The sequence below is a fragment of the Drosophila montana genome, unplaced genomic scaffold (assembly GCF_035044405.1).
Source record: "Drosophila montana isolate Dmon_TW-CO22-7 unplaced genomic scaffold, ASM3504440v1 contig_3529_1, whole genome shotgun sequence".
Taxonomy (NCBI): domain Eukaryota; kingdom Metazoa; phylum Arthropoda; class Insecta; order Diptera; family Drosophilidae; genus Drosophila; species Drosophila montana.
In genome coordinates this window covers 220,502-246,000 of record NW_026998408.1, presented here as the reverse complement: position 1 = coordinate 246,000, position 25,499 = coordinate 220,502, and the positions used below count along the sequence as shown (strand labels likewise).

At 39.1% G+C, this 25,499-nt stretch overlaps 1 protein-coding gene across 1 annotated transcript; it reads right to left on the bottom strand.

The window, feature by feature from the left end:
* Window positions 1–677: 677 nt before the first annotated feature.
* wdp (windpipe) lies at window positions 678–25,265 on the bottom strand. The gene is made up of 2 exons (XM_064692178.1): window positions 24,952–25,265; window positions 678–3,484 (listed from the first exon to the last, which is right to left on the bottom strand). Exon 2 carries the CDS (start codon window positions 3,450–3,452, stop codon window positions 1,341–1,343), a length of 2,112 nt encoding a protein of 703 aa, XP_064548248.1. The 5' UTR covers window positions 3,453–3,484; window positions 24,952–25,265; the 3' UTR covers window positions 678–1,340.
* Between the last annotated feature and the right edge of the window lie 234 nt (window positions 25,266–25,499).

Here is a 25,499-nt window from a genome sequence, read left to right as displayed (position 1 = left end):
ATTTGCCATTTTACGCTGTCTACACACATATTTCTAGAGCGTGTATCAATATTTTGGGACGCAGTGTAAGAGAGTACTCTATAACATATATAAATAAGCGTATTCATAATTCTTAATTTCCAATCTTGTGAAAGGAACAGTAGCTGAAATTCGCAGCAGACACTTTATTTCAGCCAGCACTGTTACAGGCGATGGCTACGAAGTGTGGCAAGGTTGTTTAAAGTTCACAGACCAAACACATCTTAACTAAAATAAATTTGATCTTCATATAGATTGTTATTTTACTCTGTCTACACATATACATGTATGTATTTCTATAACGTGTATCAATATTTTGAGACGCAGTGTAAGATAGCACTCTTTTACAGAAGCTATGAAAGCAGTTTCTACATATACATATACGAGCGTATTCATAATTATTAATTTTCAAGCTTGTGAAAGGAACAATAACAGCAATTCAAAGCAGACACTTTATTTTCGCCAGCACTGTTGCAGCCGATGCGAACTGTGGCAAGGTTGTTGTCTCCGCTTGCTACAATATTGGCTGAAATAGTGTGTCAATTGTGAATTCAACTCATAAACAATGGTGGCTGCATTTAATACGAGAACAGGTTGAAAACTTGAATAAGCCAACATGGAGCGAGCTTTTTATTGAACGTTTAAACGAATTGTTGAGCTTTTTAAATGTTGTAGTTTTTCTTTTTATTGATAGGCTTATTTTGAATTGAAAAGTCATTCACACGAACAGAGAGTAACACAATATAATTTCACAAGAGAATGCAGCTTAAATATTATAATTAAATATATAAAGAACATATATAAATTGATCTATATATGTGTGTATATATATGTATAGGTTTGTATAGTAAGTAATCGTGTGTTTGTGTGTGTCTCATGCAGATGCCAGTAGTAGAAAAATAGTGTTGCAAAGCGTCATCAGCCCATTTCGGATTTATCATCTTTTATCGTTTGTATTTCGCGCTGCTGGGGAAATTTACATTTAAGATATTTTTTAACTTTGGTATTAAACTAGATTTATGCTTAAGTATTAATTAATTTACTTAATGCTAAAACTACAAAACGGTTACCATATATATGTATATGTATATGTATATTAAGAGGGGATGCGGGAGCTTAAAACGAATAGTTGTTGTTTGCTCTACTTTGCAAAGCACCGTTATCGTCTATCGATTATCGATTAACGTCTATCGATTATCGATTGCCACACACTCTAAGCTCAGCTAAAGGCTTTTCTTCTTCTAGTTGTTGTTGTTGTTGTTATCGGTTTCTCACGCCTAAAAAGGGGGGCTGCTGGCGGGGATTTTTCGGAGGGGATCATCTCAGTGGCCGGCAATGCCGTTGACCTGATGTGTGGGCTCTAAATAGGGCGTGGTTATAATATCGCCAGCATTCGATTTGCTGCGCGTGACCAACATCGGCGTCTTCGGTTTGGGCGTCTCCGTTAGCTTGATCTTGACGCGTCCGGTCTCTGGCGAATAGACGGGCGAATAGCGGCCGGATTTGGGTGACGATGGCAAGTAGGCGCCATCCGGTTCATTGTTGTTGTTGTTGTTGTTACTATTATTGTTGTTGTTGTTGTTCGGCTCGCCGGCGGCGGCCTGGCCCTGCGGATGCTGCGCGTACTTGGAGGCGCGCGGCGACTGCGGCGTGGGATAACGCGGCGTGATGGGATAGTATTCATGTGTTGGTGCCGCCGGCTCCGAATTGGCGACGGGTTCATTGATGGTGGGCAACTCCTTGGCATCGCCGTTGGCCGTGCCGTTGCCATTGAGCAGCGGCTGCTGTCCAGCTCCGTCCTTGCTATCGTACGGCTTCTTGCCGTTGCCGTTGACAATCTGCGCCTCGTCCAGCTTGGTCTTCTCGCCAATCAGGGGCGAATGCTCGTGGCCGTTGCGTGCCAGCGGCTTGCCCAGCTTGCTCTTGTCCATGTCCAGCAGCTCCGTCTGGCGCTGCGCCTCGGCGTCACGTGCCGCCGCCGCCGCATTGTTGTTGTATTTGCAGCGTTTGATGGCCACGAAGAGTATCAGGCCGAGCACGATGAGCGCAATGACGCCCAGCAGGAAATAGATCGCGTTGCTGTCATCCTTTTTGCCCACTTTGGCGGACAGTATGTCCTCGGAGGTCTTGTCCAGATCCAATGGGCCGTCGGTGACCACATCCGCATCCAGCTTGGTCTGCACCACGGGCACAATCGCCTCCTCGCTGACCGGATTGCCGCCGGCATCCTCAAAGATGCCGATGTTCTTGAAGATGTCCGCCGAGGGCGTGGCCGGCTGCTCCAGCGGCTTGTTGTCGTAGCTGTCGTCGTCGTCGTCGTCGTTGTTTTCGTTGCTTACCTGTTCGGATTCGTGCGTTTCTGGAGGCTCAAAGTCATCTGTGTTGATGGGATCCGAATGGATGGCTGGTATGATTAGGGCGCCGCCGCCGCTGCCCGAGCCCTCCTCGTCGGTGTCTTCCTCGTCGTGAGCAGCGACCAGCTGCTCTGCTCCCTTGGGCTCCTCGGCAATAACGGGCACCGGCTCCGATGCCTGCTGGGCAATTAGTTCCATATTCATCTCGTTCAGATCGCCCGAGCCCTCCACATCGCTATGCAACTGGGCAGGTGCTGGTTCCGGCGTCTTTACGGACTTCTTGCCATCGATGACCAGATAGTCTTTGCCCAGTTCCTGCTCCTCGTCGTCCTCCTGCTCGCTGGAGTCGGGCATGGGCTGATCGCCCAACATCAGCTCGTTCTCGTCTATGTCCGGCGTATACCAGCCGCGCTGCTCCTTCTCGCAGATCTCGGACTGCTTCAGCTGCAGCCAGGGCTTGCCGTGCGCCTCCGTCGGCTGGCTGCAGATGACGGGCTTCTCCATATAGACATGGCGCTCCTGCAGCCAGTTGCGCACCTCCAAGGTGCTGCACGAGCAATTGATGGCATTGTGGCCCAGCTCCAGCTGCTGCAAATGCTGCAGATGTGTCAGCTCCATGGGCAGCGACGTGATGTCATTGTGCTGCAAATTCAGAACCTGCAAATGCTGCGGCAGCTTCAACAGCTTGGCTGAGGTCAAACGATTGTGCTTGAGATTGAGCTTCTTGATGCGCTTGCTCAGATGCCCCAACTCGTGCAAGTCGTTGTGCGACAAGTCCACGGAGGTGAGATTGGGCAGCATGTCCAGCACATGGCCCAGACGCGTCAAGCCCAAATATGACAAATCAATGGAATGTATGGGCACGGAAGGGAATGAAGACAGCTTCAAACCCTTCGTGCTGTTGCACTTGGCATGGAGCAGCGGCTTGTGCGTGTGCTGCGACAGCGAACAGCTGCAGTCCTCGGGGCAGTAATACGCGGGCGATGCTCCAGCTCCTGCTCCAGCTGCTGCTGCTGCTGCTGCACAAATGCACAGCAAGAGAGCCAGCAGGGCGGGCAACAAGTTAACGCGGCGCTCCATCTCTGACTGGGATCTACTTGTGCTGGGTTCGGCTGCAAAGGTAGCAAAAAAGAAGAAAACTCGAATTAATCAAACGAAGTCAGGTGTAATTTCGTGTAGTTCCGGCAATGGAAACTAACTGCGTCTAGTCGATTCCACGAGCTTTGATCGCAGCGAGCTAATCAGAAATCGCAGCTTGCGTCATATTTGCCAACTCTATCTCCCCCCCCCTCTCTCTCTCTCCCCTCTCTCTTTCTCTCTCTCTCTCTCTGACTCTTTTGTATTTTCCTCTATCTATCAATAGTCGCTATCGTGCTTAGATTTCTTTATCGCTTGTACGTTGGTTAAGCTTGTGCGTTATCTCCGCTTGGGTAATTAATATTTGGTTTTTTGTCATTTTATTGATAAGTTCTTAGGTTCGACACGATAATTTTGGCATGGACTGTGACATCAGCACAACTACTCAAGCACCTGACACACGCAAGCAAAAAAAATTTCGTGAGTCAGTCTTGAGAACTGGGAAGAGATACGTCAAAATGAGCACGACAAAAAGAGAAAGAGCAACGCGAATTAATTTAAAAATAGTTTAACATAAATTTGCACCAGGTATTCATCAGAGTGAAGAAGTTTTCAGGGAATACTCAGAAGAGGTCTTCATTAATGAAAGTATGAATGAATGAATGAACTCGCATAGAATGCAAAACTATCAATCGAAAAGTTGAACTCATTTTGGGTTCTCTTAGTATTCCAGTATGTTAGTATGTTCCATGCATTGAAACTAGAATTTCATTGAGTAAAATATTGTTGATGGACTGTAAAAGAACTTACTTATCAGCAAACTATATCCAAGAGAAATTCACTTTAATAAACTCTGATTAATTCACTTGGTATTCATTGAATATGAATCAATGTACAAATCCGATAGATTGAACAAATATAATAATGTTTCATTATTTGGAATTGGGAATTCGCATAGAAACAATATGTTCAGTGTCTCAGAGAGGTTCCAACTATATTATATTAATCTTCCATGAATTCATGCAAGGAATTTGGCAATAAAAAAATGATGTAAGGGGCAATTCTTAAAAAAGAACAAGTAAAACACTTATCTATCAACTGAGCTTGGAATTTTCTTGGAATAAAAGGTGCTGAGTTTAACTTATCATTCAACTATTCATGAGTTGCTCAATTATCAGTGAATTATCGTCTATTTATATAAAGTTAAACAATTATATTTGGTTTTAACTATTGTTATTAATTTGAGCACTTGAATTTGACAGTTGTTAAGCATCTATCACATGACTTTCACTCTGTTGCTTGGCCCAAACTCTTAATTAAGTAAATCACCTGTCAACATTTGTCTCTTAAAAAGCTCAACTAGTCGCTACCCACACACACACGCACACACACACACATACTGTTACACACTTACAACAGATTGAGATTAAAAGCGAGCCGCTTGTTAGTTGTGACCACGTCGGAGGCAGCTGCCTCACCCGACCTCAACCCCTTAACTCAGGCGCACACTAAATGGGCTTGATCTTTATCTCCATGTGTGTGTTTGCGAATATGTGTGTATCTGTGTGTGTGTGTGTGTGTGTGTGGGGGAATTTATTAGTTGAGCTACGCAAACTGATTGACGTCTGTCTCGTGGCTGCAATTTAAGTGCAACTCGCGCTCTTCCTCAGCCGCAGCCGCAGTCGCAGCCGACGTCGCCGTCGCAGTCGTTTGATAAGCCCAATCCGCAGCGTCTTTGACCGCAAAACTCTCGCATAACAATGAACAATAATGCATATAGAGATACAGATACAGATACAGATACAGATACAGATACAGATACAGATACAGATACAGATACAGATACAGATACAGATACAGATACAGATACAGATACAGATACAGATACAGATACAGATACAGATACAGATACAGATACAGATACAGATACAGATACAGATACAGATACAGATACAGATACAGATACAGATACAGATACAGATACAGATACAGATACAGATACAGATACAGATACAGATACAGATACAGATACAGATACAGATACAGATACAGATACAGATACAGATACAGATACAGATACAGATACAGATACAGATACAGATACAGATACAGATACAGATACAGATACAGATACAGATACAGATACAGATACAGATACAGATACAGATACAGATACAGATACAGATACAGATACAGATACAGATACAGATACAGATACAGATACAGATACAGATACAGATACAGATACAGATACAGATACAGATACAGATACAGATACAGATACAGATACAGATACAGATACAGATATAGATACAAATACAAATACAAATACAAATACAGATACAGATAAAGATACAGATACAGATACAGATACAGATTCAGATACAGATGCAGATACAGATACAGATATAGATAAACTGATTGTGGGGCTCACAACTAATCGACAAGACAAGTGCAACTGCATGTGGAAGTATCTTGTGGATTCAAAAGTATCTCTAGCTAAAATGGCAGCCGCCGTCAGCAATTTGCAATTTACAGGCGAGGTGCACTTGAATAATTCAAGACTTGACTAATTTCCATGGCCCCCAAAAATTGGTCGCCTGCAGCTGACAATTTAGCCGGGTTTGTCGGGATTTCAATTAAAGTGTGGCATGATTGTGCTTTATGCTCAATTTACATCAGCTGCAGCTAAAGTAAATTTATTTAAATATATATATGTATATATATATATATCTTTGCCCTATTGAAATTAACAACAATTATCGCTTGCTTCGTTTGTGCAGCGTCATGCTGATTCATATATCCAGATACGATTTAGCTTCAACAAGCTTTAAGCACATTTGCAATTTTAATTGCGAACCAGAGCAACTAACTAGAGTTCGCTTAATATGTTTGGAAATCTTTACTTAAATTAAGTTGGAGTAGGGAATGCCCAACTGGAAGATACCCTGAAAGCTGCCAGCGCAAAGCTGTTTAAATGCATCAAAATGTCATTTTTATTTTGGGATTTTTTGCTTTAATGAAATTTGTATTAAAAAAATTTGGCGCCCACATAAATTTCAAAATAATATAATGAAGATTAACTTGGCTGCGGCTAATTTTAGAAAGTCATTCACTAAGGACATAATTTATTAAGCTATTTAATAATATTGCTGAATATTTATGCACAATTTTGAGGGAAAATATATTCATATTATTAATAATTAGTAAGTGCAGGTTACGAGTTCGAATCCATGCACTAGCCGAATCGCCAACTGCCACTTCAAGTAAGTAGCTGAATTCAATGCTAAATATAGCTAAAAATAGCTAAAAATAGCTCAAATATATATATATATGATATATATTCAAATCTTTAATACCTGCATTTGAATAATTAGTTAATGCAGGTTACGAGTTCGAATCCATGCACTAGCTGAATCGCCAACTACCGCTTCAAATAAGTAGCTGAATCTAATGCTAAAATTAGCTAAAAATAGCTGAATAAGCTTGCTGATATACATTCATATTCTTTAATAACTGTATTTGAATAATTAGTTTGTGCTGGTTGCGAGCTCGAATCCATACACTAGTCGAATCACCAACTGCCGCTTCAAATAAGTAGCTGACTCTAATGCTAAAAATAGCTAAAAGTAGCTAAAATAGCTTGCTGATATATATTCATATTCTTTAATAACTGCATTTGAATAATAAGTTAGTGCTGGTTGCGAGCTCGAATCCATACACTGGTCGAATCGCCAACAAGCGCTAAGCTGTTATGATATAGTTGAGGTTGCATAAGCATAGATTAACAGGAACTCAGCTGATTTTGCTGTTGAGGGGTGCGAAATACTTCCTGGCAGAGGCAGTCGCAAAGCTCTGCCAGCAACCCCAAAGGCGCACAACATTTTTGGGCAACAGTGTGCGCAGCGGCGCGCCAATATGCGACCAATTTGTATTATTTTTTTTCGAAAATAAATGCGGCCGCATGTGCAGCAGCTGCTGCTGCTGCTGCTGCTGATGAGAAGGGCCGCAACAGACATAATTAACGGCACAATGATGCGGGACTGAGGCCAACTGGAAATGAGGCGGCACACACGCACAAATGCAAATTGCAAGACTCTGAGATACAAATGTATCTGAGCGAGGCGAGTGTCAGGCTCAAGGTCAGGCGGCTGTCAGCCGTAAGCAGCTGCCGTTGCAGATGCTGCTGCTGCTGCAGCTTGACATGTGGAAAAGTGGTCTTAACAAATTGTGTCACTGCGTTTGGTTAAACATGGCCAACAACAACAAATCACAAATGTCTTCAAATGTCTTCTTCAAATGGCCGGCTGTTGACAAATTGCAGTTGTATCGTGGTTAAAAGACTTTCACCCTCTGCCAGCTGCAAGCTCGCAGTTTATCAAAATCTGTCAATTTGCTGAATTTCAATGGTTTTCGCCATTTTCGGTTGCCCACCTGTTTTTGGCCAGGTTTTATTGCAATTAAATGCGCTTAATTGCATTTAGCGAGAGACAAAAAAAAAAACAAAAAGGTTTCTTATCATAATTTGATCGTGATTTCACTTAATTGACTGCGTTCTCACACGTGCGCTTCAAAAAAAAGCCAAAAAAAAAGCCAAAGCTACAGGAAGCTGAAATTAGACAAGAGATCGGATTTGAAGGCGGGCAGGAGAGCGAAACACTTGACGGCCAAGTGGCATTTAATGGCGTTTACAACTTGGAACAAATATCTTTTTTTTTCGCAAATTGAACGAAATGAGCGACAGCATGAAGAAGAAGAAGCAGAATATTAGCATTAGCATTTAAGTTAAACGATGACAAATGCGCCTGACCTTGACTCAGTGCGTCCAGAAAACCGAAATGAAGAAGCAGCCACATTAGCAAAAGAAATACGCAGAATGTTATTTGAATTTATAGACGCTTAGATACCCTGTAAGTCAAAAGCTGCGCAACTATGCGGCCAATTTAGCTATTTTCCAGCTCAATTCGGTCATTTTCAAAGGTTGTCACGCAGAAATAGCTAAAACTCAAAACTTCGCTGTTTTTTTCTTAAACTTAGTTCATTGCCACTTTGTGTTCAGCTAGTTAAATCAGCTACTTTTGGCTATTTTTAGCATTGGATTTAGCTACTTATTTGAAGCGACAGTTGTCGATTCGGCTAGTGAATGGATTCGAACTCGTAACCTGCACTTACTAATTATTAATAATATGAATATATTTTCCCTCAAAATTTTGCATAAATATTCAACAATATTATTAAATAGCTTAATAAATTATGTCCTTAGTGAATGACTTTCTAAAATTAGCCGCAGCCAAGTTAATCTTAATTATATTATTTTGAAATTTATGTGGGCGCCAAATTTCTTAATACAAATTTCATTAAAGCGAAAAATCCCAAAATAAAAATGACATTTAATGCATTTAAAGACGAGGGGAACAATTCGTTAAAGCTAAAAAAAAACTGGTTATGTGACGACAGACAATTCTGTAAAATTTAATTAGGAGCAGCTATACTTTATGTGAAATTTTGGATGGAGCTAACAACAAACCAATAAATAAACCAAACAAAGTTTTGAGTAGCCCAATTTAAACATTGGAAGAGAAGAGAAACTGAGAAATGCGAGTTCTTGTTTTCTGATATATGTATAAGCTAAGAGAGAGAGAGAGAGAGAGAGAGAGAGAGAGAGAGCGAGAGAGTGTGCAAACACTATTCTAGATAGGGTCAATCTCTAGGGTATAGTTTTACAGGGTATCAAAGAGGAGCACTTCGGTATTTCCTTTGTTCAACGCGAACGTTTGTCGGTCAAAAAAAAATGATGGGCAAAAATGATGATATATAACACAGATTCGTCATTTCTTTTGTGCGGCTCTGGATACTACACACACACGCACGCACACACACACGCACACACACACGCACACACACACATTGACAGAAGGGTAGACAAATATATATTGGGTACTATATGCATGTGTATATCATATGGTAAGTAGAATTAAGTGTTGAAAAAACACGAAAAAGAATCGTTAAAAATCAAAGCGCTTTGCGAAATTGTAGCCCCAGTATGCGTGTGTGTGTGTGTGTGTATCTGTGTGTGTGTGTTGTTGTGTGTGCATTTAAATTTGTGCAAATCTGTTTTTTATAGTCACATTTAAATCGTTCTCACCGCCGCGCCGCCAAAATAATAAAAGCAATTTTTTTTTTGTTTTTCGCAAATTATATTTATCTAGCAAATTATATTTATATTTATCTATAAATAAAACGTTAGCTAGAATTACTCAACCTTAGCTTTATTTGGCGGCTACTTGTATTGCCAATTGGTTATGCAAAAAAAAGAAGCTACAGTGAGCGACAAAAGTGTGCACGTGCCATTTACTTTATATTATTCATAAAAAAACTCATAAATGGGGGCTTTATTCATATTTGTCTGAATATGGTTCGAACTGTAAATTCAGCGCGTTACTTTTACCGTTAACATTTGGTTTTGGTTTATTGAACTATGGCGCATTTCTTCTATTTTTTTTACTTTTTTACTTTCAAGATACCCTGCAAAAGGGTGCAAATGGGTATGCTGGTTTTATGCGAATTTATATTACGATCCAGAGGAGTATATAAACATGACTCTGTTTATGCCTCACGCTGATCGAATTTATTTGAGAAAATACTTTCAATATTCTTCCAAATATATTTTTGTCGTTTATTTGCCTTTTTGCGAGCTAGGGTATCGCCTAGTCGTGCACTTATTATTAGCTGCACTTATTTTCTCTCCACCCTTTTTCTCTCTTTCTCTTGCTATTTTTTGTTTTTTTTTCTGATGTTTCTTCACTTTTGCTTTGCTTTTGACCGCGTTTACGCAGGCGAAATGATGACGCGCCGCAATTAAAACATCAGGTGATTTCGTTGTCTTACCTGCGCGCACACTCACACAACACACACACACAGGCACACACACAGGCACACACATGTGTGTGTGGATTATAAGACAAGCTCGTCGCTTTGTTGCCTGAGATGACGTCTAAGCTGACTCAGTCAGCTGGCCAAATGAAGCCTAGGCCAAGTCGAAAGCTGTCATTCACAATGCAAAAGTTAAAAATAAAAATTTAAAAAAAAATAAAAATTAAAAATAAAAAACTACGACTAGCACAAAGCGCGGCGGTTCATTCAAGGCGAGGCAAGGCGAGGTGAATTTTACACAGTCATGTCGTCATAGAAAACCAGCTGCGAGCAATTCGCGATAACTTGTGGGCAGCTAGACACACACACACACACACACACACACACACGCACACACACTCAGAGAGACACACTCGCGGCACGCTAAAGACAATTAGCATATTCCAATTTGGTTTTGTTCTCGATCTCTAGCCTAGCACTGAGCTCATTACCTCAGGCAAAAAAACAAAGAATATACTCAACTGCAATCGTCTGGGGGTCTAATGACCCAATTCGGGGCCCCCCCCCCTTTCCCTCCCCCTTCCATAATGCACATATTATCAATATGCCAATTTGGCTTCAGTCGGCTTCAATTTGCCAATTAAGCACATTTGCAGCGAGTCTGCGTAAAGTCTGGCAACGCCAATCGAGTGCAAATGAGCCTTACTTAAGGTAACACAGCTTTTTATTAATAAAAAGGCAAAGAAAAGACGCGCAAGTGTTTTATTGATTTCCACGAAAAGTGAGCAGCACACACATAAATAATAATGAAAAGCAGCAGAAATGTATCTTTGAGATACATACGTAACTTAAATGTGAATCGAGCTCCACAGCAAAAAAAAACAAGTGAAAAAGCGAAAAAAGCAACAAAAAGCGCAAAGCATAAGCGAAAAAATAATGTGAATTATGCAAAACGTGTTGCTCTGCCCGCCCAAAAGCCCAAAGAAATCTACACACACACAAAAATATAAAGCTAACTAAAAAAAAGAAGAAAACGTGAACCTGAAGTCAATGCACCAAAGAAATAAATAATATCAGCAGCAACTGCCCAAAGAGACAGCTGCAGCTCTCATATTACGCATTCGCCCTGTTGCCCAGACGATTTCCATTGAACTTGAACCCCAAAAAGAAATCGAAATGAAACATAAACTTAACACATTTGAATATCCAGAGAGAAGGCTTTATTATAGTAGCTTTGATTATGTCATTAAAGATTTGATCAAACATATCAACAGCAGCTCTCATATTACGCATTCGCCCTGTTGCCCAGACGATTTCCATTGAACTTGAACCCCAAAAAGAAATCGAAATGAAACATAAACTTAACACATTTGAATATCCAGAGAGAAGGCTTTATTATAGCTTTGATTGTTTCATTAAAGATTTGATCAAACAAATCAACAGCAGCTCTCACATTACGCATTCGCCCTGTTGTTGCCCGCCCATTTGAACTTGAACCCCAAAAAGAAATCAAGAGATCGTTGCCGAAATGAAACATCAACTTAACACATTTGAATATTTAAAGCGAGGGCTTTATTGTATTTCATTTCATTTCATTTCAGATTTGTTCACATTACGCATGCGCCCTGTTCGCCCGCCCATTTGTTGGGCAAACATTTCCATTGAACTTGAACCCCAAACGGAATCAACAACAGATCGCTGCCAAAAATTTATACAGAAATTGAGAAACATTTTCCCTCCCCCTCCCCTTCTCTTGCCAGCTGCTTTTGGCCAGCTGCCAGCAGCCGTTCGGCGGGCAAGAAAAGTATATTGACAATTCGCCATAAAACTGAATCATGCTGGATTATGGCATTTGTAAAATTGCAATCTATAAAAAAAACCTGTTAACCGCGTAAAGTACAATATGTGAATCATATAAAAAGCACAAATGCAGGATTTACAGACTGATCGATAAGCGAGAGATACAAAAAACGAAAACCCAAAAACATAATTTCTTATTAGTCGGGAATTAACAGCCAGAGAAAGTCTCCGCCGGCAATTAGAAAGGTAAATTTACCCCTCACATTTCACAATTTACATACGCAGCAGAAAATAAAAGAAAAAAAAACTGAATAATATGTGAATAGTTCAAGACAAAACATTTAACTCTGTGTACTCTGAGTAAGAGCTTGTTATTTAAATAAATAAATGAATAAATAAATGAATAAAAGCTTATTAAGTAAATAATTATTTGATCGATTCTTTTATATAAACAAGCCTTAAATGATTCATCTGGAATATAGTTAACATTTTATCTAGATTGTAATTTATTTGAAAGATCTATTAATCGTTAACTCTATATATTATCATGCCCTAATCAAATCTTTTATATGATATATTAAACGAAACCAATAAGATCAAGAATTATTCCTTTAGCTGGTAAATCGCAGCTTTTAACTTGAAGTTAAATCAACTTATACGCGTGTGCACACTTTTAACAGCCACTGTTAAATGTACTTTAGCCTTGGGCATGAAATCTAGCTGAAAATATCTCAAGTATTTGCAAACATTTTGCAACATTTTCGATTGCAAATGCAATTCTATTTTCTTTACAAACAAAAATATGTTTTTGCAGGCGAAAAAAAAAGCAAAATATCTGCAAATGCGACACATTTGAAACTGACCTCACATGCGATCACATTTTGGATGCAGTGCAGCAGCCGCCAGGAGAAAGGCAACAATTCAATATATAAAAAAAAACTTTTGAACATTTGCTTATTAATTCAGTTTTGACTAAGAGTCCGGTTACGGCCGCGTCTGTGTGTGCGAGTATCTGTGTGTGTGTGTGTGTGCAAATCTCGCCCACAACAAAGTTTGGCGACGCCAACGTATCTCATTGTCATTTAAATGCACAGATGATGATCATGATGATGATGATGATGATGGGGATGATGGGGATGATGATCATCATGATGATGATTTGTTTGTAGACAAGAGCACGTTGATTAGCGCCAAATGGGTTTGCACTTTGTCGACACATTCACCGAGACTTTGCATTGGGCGCCAAACAATCAGACGTCAGTCTGATCTGTTTCGTAAGACTAGACTGCTAAGTAACCCATTGTGTGTGTGATCAACAATTGAATATAGGGTATTAAAACGGCTCAAGTGCAACTAACAGTTCGTTTAATGGCAATCAAATGCTAGAAACTTCTGATCTTAACTGGCATCTAATCTCCCTTTGTTATATGACATTTCTTTTTATATATATAAAAAACTACATATTCAGATATTCTCAGCTGATAAGATTTGAAAGATCTTATCTTTACCGTGGAAATATATAAAGATCTATTTATTATCATGATAGATAAGATATAATGCACGTGATTAGATATTTCACTAAATATATATTGTTTTTATTCGTTAAATTATAATGAATATATGCTCAACTAACTGTGGATTTGAACCAGCAACTTTACGTAACAGTTGATCTAACTGCAATTGTTAAACACATTCGATTTGATCTTTGCCAGTTAAGAAACCTTTCGTAACTCTGCCCACATTAAAGGACAAAAACTTAATTATAACTAGCTGTAAATTACAGACTAACATATCGAACTATCTTAGAGTTCCTCGATCCAATCACAACTAATTAGATTTATTAGCTGGATCAAAGTGCACAGCAATGACAATCAAGCATCAATTAGCTAGAGACATGTAATCAATAGAAGTAGCTATTTGGAGTGTTTATTCGGTTCCTCAAGGAAGCGCGTCACTGAGCAAATTGACATTTCATTGAACTTTTGACGTGTTTCTAATTTAAATCCAAGTCGGCAGCTAATCAATGCCATATAATTGTTTACATTTTCAACAAGTTATCGAACCAGACTCACGTAATTAGTAAGGCACAGCAAACGAGATATGGAGAAGCAGATACAGATACATCAACAGCTAGAGATGCACAGATACATCTATACAAAGTCAGATACATGTTCATACTAATAGTTTAAGCTAAATTACTAACCGCGGCTGCGTTAATTGACGAACAACGAACGAACGAATCGACAACCGAATGTGGTTGGATGCGGTTCCGGGAATTTCCAAGTAGGGAATCGTATAGATTTTTGGATGACATTATGGAAAGAAAAAACAACACAACTTAATTGAAACAAAACTATGCGTGGGTTTTCTCATCATCTGCTTCTTTGAGCGAAGTTGTGTCGATTCGTTCGATCTATTGCGTGGCGACTATTTTTAGCCGTTGCCAAGCTGAAAACCTTGTCACGATCCGGACAGTGTATGTCAATGATTAACACTTCAACTGCTTCCGATTAAACTCGAACCGGGTCGCAGCAGTTACAGCCCGAGGCTAATGCGAATTACGAATTACGAATTTATTTGCATATCATTTCAATGCCAATGAAAGCGACATTGATTAATTGCATTCGTCGCACAGCAGCCGAATTAAATAATTTCAGTTTCATTTTCATTTTCATTTCGATTTCAATTTCAATTTTCAGTCAACAACAAAAGCAGCAATAAAGTTTTCCCAACATGCCATAAATAATCGAACTGCAGCGTGAAATTGTTCGCCAATTGCACCTGCATAGAAATGTCGATATGTGGCCAACTATGTGAATATGTGAACACGGGCAATGCTTACACTGCCAAACAAATATTGTGCATAATATATGTAGGTGTAAATTGCACAAAAAGTCGCTAAAAATTCGCCAGCACGCGTCTTTATTTTCTGTTAGATGGGTTGAATGAAAAAAATGTTGACTCATGATAAATTTAAATTGAATCGAATTCAACAAGAAAGAAGGGCTATCTTTGGCACGTCGAAGATTTGATACCCTTGCAGAGCGAACCTTTTCATAATTTTCAAATTGCTTTACTCGTATCTGAGAAGCACAGGGAAAATAGTTAATGCCGAGTATGCTTAAGAATTCTTGATAAACAAAAAAGTTTTCCATACAAGAACCTACTTTCGATATGGCAGCTATATGATATAGTGATCCGATGTTCATAGGATTTCGCATATATATGAGGAGCATCCTGACACTTATAAATGCCGAGTTTGGTTAAGATATCTTGATAAACAAAAAAGTTTCCCATAGAACAACTTAATTGTTGACCTATCGTTCCTATGGCAGCTATATGATATAGTAGTCCGATGTTGATACAACTTTGCATATATATGAAAAGCATGGTAAAACTTACAAATGCCGAGTTTGGTCAAGATATCTTGATAAACATAGAAGTTTTTCATACAAGAACCTACTTATCAACCGATCGTTCCTATGGCAGCTATGTGATATAGTAGTCCGATGTTGATAGGATTTTGCATATATATGAGGACAAGCCTGAAACTAATAAATGCCGAGTTTAGTCAAGATATCTTGATAAACAAAAAAGTTTTTTATACAAGAAGATCAAGAATATATATACTTTATGTGGTCGGAGATGTCTCGTGACTTTTCGTGACAAAATTAAAATACCCGCTGCAAGAGTATACAAATATTGACATATTCAGCCAAATTTTGTAGCACAGTGTAGTTGGACAAAAACACGTGCAGACAAAACCGCACGACCGTCCATTGTAGAAGGCCAGCCAGAGTAACAGCCTCACCAGACACACAGACAGGGAGACACACACACACACACACACACACACGGTGGCAACAGGTAAGTGCAGAACCTGGACAAATTAGCCTGCGGTTAGGTTTTGGTAGCATTTTAATAAACTATGCATAAATATATTGTATCTGTATCTGTCGAAGCGCTGCAGATCGCCGGAGCCGATCGTCGGCTGTGCCTCCTCGACTTGCCACTTGGCAGTTGACACGTTAAGAGCACGCACCTTAAGTGGGCAACGTGCAGACGGGCAGAGGGGGGAGGGGCAACTACCAGCCGGCGGCAATTGGCAGCAAAGCAAAGCAAAGGCCACGAACGAGGCAGCGTCATTTGACAGTTATGACCACTTGTTGCTTTTGGCTTTTAGACCAACTTTTGCCGGCCGGCCGGCAGCCTGGTCGAGGGTGTACGGGAGCGGGGGCGGGGGCGGGGGGCGGGGGGCATAACAAAGGCAATAGCAAAACTTTTAGCTGTCTGGTTTTGGCCAACTGGTTTGCCTGATGACAATTAGCCAGATCATCATCATGATGTTGCGAGTTATATTGTTGTTGTTGTTGTTGCTGTTGGCGAGGCTAACGATGCGTTTGGAGTCGCCACCAAATTGGCGAAGCTCAAGATTTTATACCCTGCAGCCATTAATAACAGGTTAAAAAGGGTATGATGTTTTTGTGCAAATTTATGTAACAGAGGGAAGGGGAAATGTCTTCAAGACTATAGAGAATAAACAGTCGAGTCTATTGAACCATGTCTGTCTGTCTTTTTGACGATCACAGATATATATATATATATATATATATAGAAGATCTACAGACTCGAAATTTTGATCATTTATTATTATAATAATATTATATATTATTATTTTATTTTGTATTTTATAGATAGATCAGACAGCATAAGAACCACAAGCTCTATATAAGATGCTTAGCTAGAATTTTCGACTTCGATTCATACAGGGTATTTGCTAGTCGGGCTTAAAGCACACTTGCTCGTTTTTTTTTTTGGTAAATGCCAATGCCAACAGCTCAATTTGGTGGCTCGAATGTGTTGCTGCTGCTGTTGTTTTATTTCCTTTTTGCATGCTAATGTGCGAGCTGTTTACCTTTCATAAGACATAAATGGCTGCAAAAAATAAAAGCAAGCAAAATCATGTGAATTTCGCATGCACAAATCGAAAGTGCACTCAGATATATATATGCCATATATATAAATATGTATATAGAGAGTGGCATTTGCGAGTCACATGTTGATTTGATTTTCTTACTTTTTGTGCTGTGGCTGACTTTGATTTTAATTGTGTATAATTAGCGCTTTAATTGCAAGCGTCTAAATTCATTTTTAACGAACTTTGTCATTGCTGCTGCATCTACTGCTACTGCTACTGCTGACTGCCGACTGCTGCAGCTGCCATTCCAATATTAATTTAAGCCATTTGCAAAAATCAATTGCTGGCAATCACTTTTGGCAAATGAAGTGTGAAAGTTTTGCTAAGCTTCTATTACAAATGGGTGAAAATATAAAGAAAACGCGCTGTGCGTAGACCTAGTCTAGTTGGAAAATCTTAGCGATAAATCAAACTGACGAATTGAGCTTTTAATTAATACTCAAAAGACAGTTTTGCCTATAATTCCCAAGCTGTTAAAGCTGGCACACAATTAAATATTTAAGCCTATCCAAAAGTCAAACTTATGCTTATAATTCGCAAGCAGTTTTAGCATACTTGCTATGCCAATAATTCAAGCAAGCCCAGAAAATTAAAGACTTGAATATGTTCTTGTAATTCCCAAGCTGTTTAAGCTGGCAAATGATCAAATAATTTAAACATAATTATCAAGCTACTATCCAACGAATTGCAATTCAAAGGTAAACATACTCTTAAGCTTATAATTCGCAACCAGTTTTAACATACGCCCTGTATCGCAAGCTCAGACTTGAATAAATTCTTGTAATTCCCAAGCTGTTACAGCTGGCAAATAATCAAATAATTTAAACTTAACTATCAATCAACTATCCAAGCAATTGCATTTCAAAGCTACACTTAAGCGCATGCTTATAATTCGCAAGCAGTTTAAGCAGACATGCTATGCCAACAATTCTCAGACTTGAATAAACTCTTGTAATTCCCAAACAGTTCTGGCAAAAACTCTTTTCTTATTTGTTGCCGCCACTTTATTGGCAAGTGCGAAATCTTAGGCTTTCAAAGCAGCTCATTTTCGCATTATGTGCGTAAAATGCGTGAACACAGAGAATAGAATGCATTTCCCATACAAATCACCGGGCTAATGAGCGTCGCACTTAAAAGCAGCAAGTGTTGAGGCAAAATTTGTTTATCTGCTTGTCTGGCCGCTGATTAATATGCGTCGAACGTAATGAACATATTGTCACGTAACGCGACACACAGCGAGCTGCAGATTACTCATACGCCACGCGGGCTCCACCGCAGGCAACAACCGCCGTGCCGTGCCATGCAATCGATCCGATCCGATCCGATCCGATCCGATCCGAATTCAGTATCAGCGGGACTGCAGCCAACGCAATCGTAATCCCAGACGAGGTCGCAGCGCTCCACATTTGATGCCATTTCAGAACAACAACAACAAAAACGAGCAGAAAATATATGTATATTAAAAAATAAACGAAAAACATAACGCGCGCCTCATTCATGCTTTTGCTCGTGTTTGTGCCTTTGATTTGCCTTTGCCAATTGACCAAATTGTTCGGCGTGGGCTATAAATATCCGCATACAAATTTATTTCCCATTGATGAACTAATCAAACGATAAAAAACTAACAGCACGGTTCAACACTTTTGAGAGCCACCTGTTTTCCAGATGTAAACCAAGCCCTAGAGCTTAATTTTAGGAATAACAATAATAAAAAATATTATACGTTCAACAATTTTGCACTTGTTTATACAAAAAGCAAAAAAGTTCGAGGAAGCAGAGAAACGCGGCACGTTTAGTTTAAGTATTTTTCAATAGGTAAACAAATATTTTTTAGTTGTGAAAGTATAGTTCTGTGTTGTATATTTTTGTTATACCCTTACAGAGAGTATTATAATTTTGCGTCGCAATGTGTAACGCACAGAAGAAGACATCTGTATATATTTTGATCAGTTTCAACAGCCTAGTTAGGTTGTTCTAGGGAAAACTTTTTTGTTTATCAAGATATCTTAACCAAACTCGGAATTTATTAGATTCAGGATGCTCCTCATATATATGCAAAATCCTATCAACATCGGAGCACTATATCATATAGCTCCCATAGGAACGATTGATCAAAAAGTAGGTTCTTGTATGAAAAACTTTTTTGTTTATCAAGATATCTTAACCAAACTCGGCATTTATTAGTTTCAGGCTACTCCTCATATATATGCAAAATCCTATCAACATCGGAGCACTATATCATATAGCTGCCATAGGAACGATCGGTTGATAAGTAGGTTCTTGTATGAAAAACTTTTTTGTTTATCAAGATATCTTAACCAAACTCGGAATTTTTTAAATTCAGGATGCTCCTCATATATATGCAAAATCCTATCAACATCGGAGCAATATATCATATAGCTGCCATAGGAACAATCGGTCGAAAATTAGGTTCTTATATGAAAAACTTTTTTATTAATCGAGATATCTTAACCAAACTCGGCATTTATTAGTTTCAGGCTGCTCCTCATATATATGCAAAATCCTATCAACATCGGAGCAATATATCATATAGCTGCCATAGGAACGATCGGTCGAAAATTAGGTTCTTGTATGAAAAACTTTTTTGTTAATCAAGATATTTTAAGCAAACTCGGCATTTGTAAGTTTTACTATGCTCTTCATATATATGCAAAGTTTTATCAACATCGGACTACTATATCATATAGCAACCATAGGAACAATCGGTCGAAAATTAGGTTCTTGTATGAAAAACTTTTTTGTTTATCAAGATATCTTAACCATACTCGGTATTAACAAAGCATTATAAGCATTATGAAAAAGTGCGGTCTGCAAGGGTATTAAGTCTTCGGCGTGCCGAACATAGCCCTTCTTTCTAGTTTAGTTTCGTTTTGAGATCATAGAGCAATATTTACCCTGTAAGAAAATTGTTAAAAGGAGCATGAGAGTGACAAAAGCTGAGCTTTGTAATCTTGTTTGACATGAGCTCTACCCAAAGAACTCAGAGACTGTAAGAGCGCGAGTTAAAAAATATGACACAAAGCTTATTTGGAATTAAATCAAATGAAAACTAGAACTTTTTAAAATATGTATGAAAAATCAAAAGAATAAGTACACAGAACAGCGTATCTGGCAGTCGAGCAATCACTAGTATCTCGCTTTTCGTTGTTTTCCGCTATCAAAGTCGGCGGCTGCCTCGGCTATGCTTATCTTATCGTTATGGGGGGAAACGCTCGACATTTGCTAATTATAGATATGCCCGCCAACTCTGGAGCAGTCATGTGTGCACTTGGCGTTAAGCCCGGAATTTTATTTGGTTGCCACCAAAATTCAAAATGACAAAATGCACTAAAAGGCGCATACATACAATATGAAAGCCTCTCGAGCTAAAGCATTATTTTTATAGGCTTAAGCTCAAATTGTTAATGTTTTTGTTGTTGTTGGGCAACAATGACAAAGCGTTTGCTTTGATTGCGCGCTGATAAGTGCGTGTTGGCTCTTTATCGAAAAAATATATAGAGAGAGAGCCCAATCATTTGTTTCTCATCCCAGTTTGGGTTCTATCTAATGGGGGCAAGGTTGACACATAAGGCCCAAATAAAAATGCACAAAATACTTTTGTGTTTACACAATTTCTGTAGTTTTTCGGCTGCTCTTTTTATTAGTTTTGTTTTTTTTTGTTGCCTGCGGTTTCAGTTGCAAAGACGCAACAGAACACCAGAAACGGGAACTCGGGAAAATCGAAACTCCAGACTCTCCAGGCGCCAATTGTAAATGGACTGTGCGATAATCGGCGGCGCCTTAAATAAGCGATAAATTCAACTGAATATACATATACTGGCATATATTGCATATATATATGCATATATTGAATATCAGTCTACAAATGAATACACCCAACAGCCATCCACATTATTCAATAATCCATGCTATATATAAGTCCTCTTGTTTTCAATTATTTCATCATTATATTTGTATATAACCCATTTCCAGAGCCTTCGGCTGATGTGTTATCTGAGTGACCCATTAATCTAGTTAACTGAACATTGAGGTTGCCGGTTCAAATCTTTGGCTGCTGTATGGATAATCGTAGATCTACTTAGTATTCATTTAGCTTAATTCAAGCTGGATTTTTGCACCTAGAAAACAATTTATTCTTCCTTTTAGCAGTTAACTGAACATAAAGGTTGCCGGTTCAAATCCTTGGCTGGCGTATGAATAATCTTAGATCTACTTAGTATTCCTTTAGCTTAATTCAAGCTGGATTTGTAAACCTAGAAAACAATTTATTCATCCTTTTAGCAGTTAACTGAACATAAAGGTTGCCGGTTCAAATCCTTGGCTGCTGTATGGATAATCTTAGATCTACTCAGTATTCCCTTAGCTTAATTCAAGCTGGATTTTTGCACCTAGAAAAGAACTTATTCTTCCTTTTACCAGTTAACTGAACATTGAGGTTGCCGGCTCAAATCCTTGGCTGGCGTATGGTTCTATCTAGCGTTCCTTCAATTTAATTAAAGCTGCATTTTTAAATTTAGCAAAGTATTTATTCATCATTTTACTCTTCCATACTCCTCTCCCTTTCCGTACAACCTTCCGGAACTATTTCGTCAACATTTTTGTACTATAAGTAATTATTGGACGAGCCAATCGGAAATAATTTACACAATCAAAACATATGATAGCAACTTCTTGAAAATTTGATAAGGTATTTTTACTACGAACTGAAATACATACAAAACAAGAAACTGAAAACGTTCTACGATATTCAAGACGCAGCTCTGCTGTCGCGCTATATAAAACCTTTATTTATATTGAAGACCTTTTGGGTAAAATAAAGTAAAACCCCTTTTTTACCGAACGCATCGTGACAGGCACATAAAAAGCCCTTACAGCAGAAAAAAAGGGGCCATAAATTAGTCAATTAGCGACTTCTGATCTATTTGAACAGTTCTCGCGGTGACGTCAGAGCTTGTGAGTTGGTAACCAGTGAAATTTGCACTGCCCGTGGCATGCGATAATTCAGCGGAAGTAAAAGTATTTTTCAACATTTTCTTGTTCTTCACAAACTATGGCCAAGATAAGAGATAAGAGTGTTCAGCTTCGGCGTCATCGATCGATACCGTTCTCTTGTGCTTCCTCTTGCTCGCCTTTTTGGCCTGGGAGTTATACACACACACAGACGAATATTTTGCGGTTTGAGGTGCTGAGTTATTGGCCATAAAAAAGTTTTCGTTGAAACTTGAACGCGCACTCGCACATTTCTGTGAATTATGCGCCACAAATTAGCACCTGTCGAGTATCGAGTCTGTGTTTCACACGCACACATATATACACTATATATACATATATATATACTCGCAGCGACAACTGTTGCGTAATTTCCGCCCACACCTCGCAGCGACCACGTCACATGTAAAATATATTATCTCGCTTCGAATTCTCAATTGGTTTTAACAGCAACTGTTACTTGACATACACACACTTGTTGTTTTTTTTGGTTAAATGATTCAGGGCATATTCTTGAGTATTGGTTAAACTTGTTGAACTTAATTTACAGCTAACATAAAAAGTGTAAACAAACAATTTACAAAGTAGCGCCCGATTGTGTAAAGCATATAATTGGTAGTCAGAAGTGCAAGAATGTTTGCGCCACACACAACAAATAGATACACAGATACACAGATACAAATAGATAAATGGCTGTAACTAAGCACCTACAAGTTTTGTGGTTTTTGTTTTTAGTTTTTTTTTTCGAGCTGTGCATGAATGAGTGTATCTGAGTGCAGACAAAGGGCACTCGTCAACGAGCAAGTAGCTGTTAAAGATTTCACATGAACGTGAAATGCGCGCGTCAATGCATTTTCACAATATTATTATTCCCTGAATGGGTAAAAAGGGTATAAGGTATAAGGTATAAGGTATAAGGTATAAGGTATAAGGTATAAGGTATAAGGTATAAGGTATAAGGTATAAGGTATAAGGTATAAGGTATAAGGTATAAGGTATAAGGTATAAGGTATAAGGTATAAGGTATAAGGTATAAGGTATAAGGTATAAGGTATAAGGTATAAGGTATAAGGTATAAGGTATAAGGTATAAGGTATAAGGTATAAGGTATAAGGTATAAGGTATAAGGTATAAGGTATAAGGTATAAGGTATAAGGTATAAGGTATAAGGTATAAGGTATAAGGTATAAGGTATAAGGTATAAGGTATAAGGTATAAGGTATAAGGTATAAGGTATAAGGTATAAGGTATAAGGTATAAGGTATAAGGTCTGTATGGACTTGATTAGGAAGAAGAGCTGAGTCATACTAGCTAGGTCCGTCTACGAGAGAGAGAGAGAGAGAGAACAAGTTTATCATTTATAATCCCATATTCGAAAAAAATTAGAATTTAAAACAAGCCCAACTTGGCATGTAGATTCTCGCATAGTATATACAGATATAGACACAAAATATTTCACTTTTACACTTGCTTTAGGGTATCTGCTAGTCGGGCAACTAGGACAATCTAGTCACATCTGTCTATGAGAGAGAGAGTACGAGTTAATCAATTATTATCCCCAAGAACACAATTTTTAGGACTTGCTTGGCAAGATACAGACACAAAATATTTCTGTTTAGGGTATCTGCTAGTCGCGCACTCCCCACAGGGGGACACTCTTACTTGTAATGGCTGCGAGTTTAACTGGCAAGAAAGGTTTAATTTTGATTGTTGCCACGGCGCTTAAGTAATTTTAAGTGGCCGCCGCAATGAACCAAGGGGTTAAAGTAACCACTTTTATTTTTTTATTATTAAGGTTTTGGCTGGTCTCTGGTCTCGTCTGGTCTGTCTGTTTCGTGGCTTTTGGCAATTATATAACAATATAACTGTTGCTGACAGCCGCTTGAGAAACAGGGTCAAGTTTGGCCGCAACAGATCAGCGCCAAACCGCAAAAACGCAGCTCAAATGAAATTATATACACAGGTAATAAAAGATACAACTGCAACGGAAAATTGCATAAACGATTGCGCATAATTTTTTGTTTTTTTGTCCACTCTTAATGTATTGTAAGTCTCACAAAGCACTCGATCTGTTTGCCTTATCAGCGGACTCAAAGGCTGCGACGACGGCATCAGACCTTGATCTTAGATAAGACAGTTTGTGTCAATTTTTAATGCTATTTTTCTTTTTTTTTTTACTCACAGCACACACAAAGGTTAAACAATTTGTATGAATTTTGATAATTTGCACTATTTAGAGCTATGTATCTGTCAGATACATTTGTATCTTGCAGCGCTGCTGTGCGCCTGCTGATTTATGCACACAGCTTCTCGCTTGTTTATATAAATATATATTTTCTAGAGTAAAAATAGTTTTTCTTTTATATATATATATATATGTATATGTATATAGTTTATATTGCACCGGCAAAATTTCAATTATCTTTTATTTCTTTGTTTGGTTTTTGGTTTTTTGGGTTTTTATTTTTCACAGAAAGTCCTTCAACGCGTTTGTTGGCGCTCCTCAAGTTTGAAGATCTTTCGTGCTGGCTGCCTGCGCAACGACTGCGTCTGTCTGCGGCGTTCGCTATCAATTTTCGGTGTCGGCGCAAAAAAAGATACAACAAAAAGAATTTCGAAAACGAGTCTGAAAGAGGCCGAGAAATGTCAACGAGAGCTGAACGCAGAACGAAAGAAAGAACAAACAAACTGACTGCAGGCAGCACAACACAATAAATTGGCTCAATGTCTTTGATTTTGATATATAGAGCATCTGCAAGATACTTTCGCATCTGTCAGATACTTTCGCACATTTCTCATTTTCATAGCATAGCCTTAGCTTTTCGGTTTGCATTTAATTACCTAGCGAACACACAGAGCGGGATTGAGGATCAACACTTGGATGCGGCCGAGTGGGTGGTTGGGTGGTTGGGCGGTTGGGCGGTTGTTCAGCTGCCTCTCTGTTGGGCTGTGGTGAGACACGCACGCACACTCCACGGCTGGCGGAGCGGCACGACGATCGGAATACGAATAATCTATATAGAGATTAAATAACGCCGCGTTCGACTGTCACAGCTGCGTATCGCGGCGAAACTAACTGGCCGTGGCGTAGCGCTGGCACACGCGACCGTTCGATTGAAAAGCTTAACGCCGAATAAAAACGCACCGCTAAAAAACCTAAGCACAAAAGCGGCAAATGAGCAAACCGAAACTGAAACTTCACCACCGGTACGCACACATATAAATACACTACGCCGGCTGAGCGGTAGAGCAGTAGCAGCAGAGAGCGAGAGAGAAAGAGCGAGAGAGTGAGAGAGAGTGCAGACAGAAAGCTACTGGAGCTGGAGTGAGCTTCGATGAGCGAAAAAATTGTTGATCTCGCCTGCTGAGCGAAAAAATTGGCAATCGCC

Coding starts and splice junctions, on each gene's coding strand:
- wdp (XM_064692178.1), bottom strand. CDS start 3,452: ATGGAGCGCCGCGTTAACTTGTTGCCCGCCCTGCTGGCTCTCTTGCTG.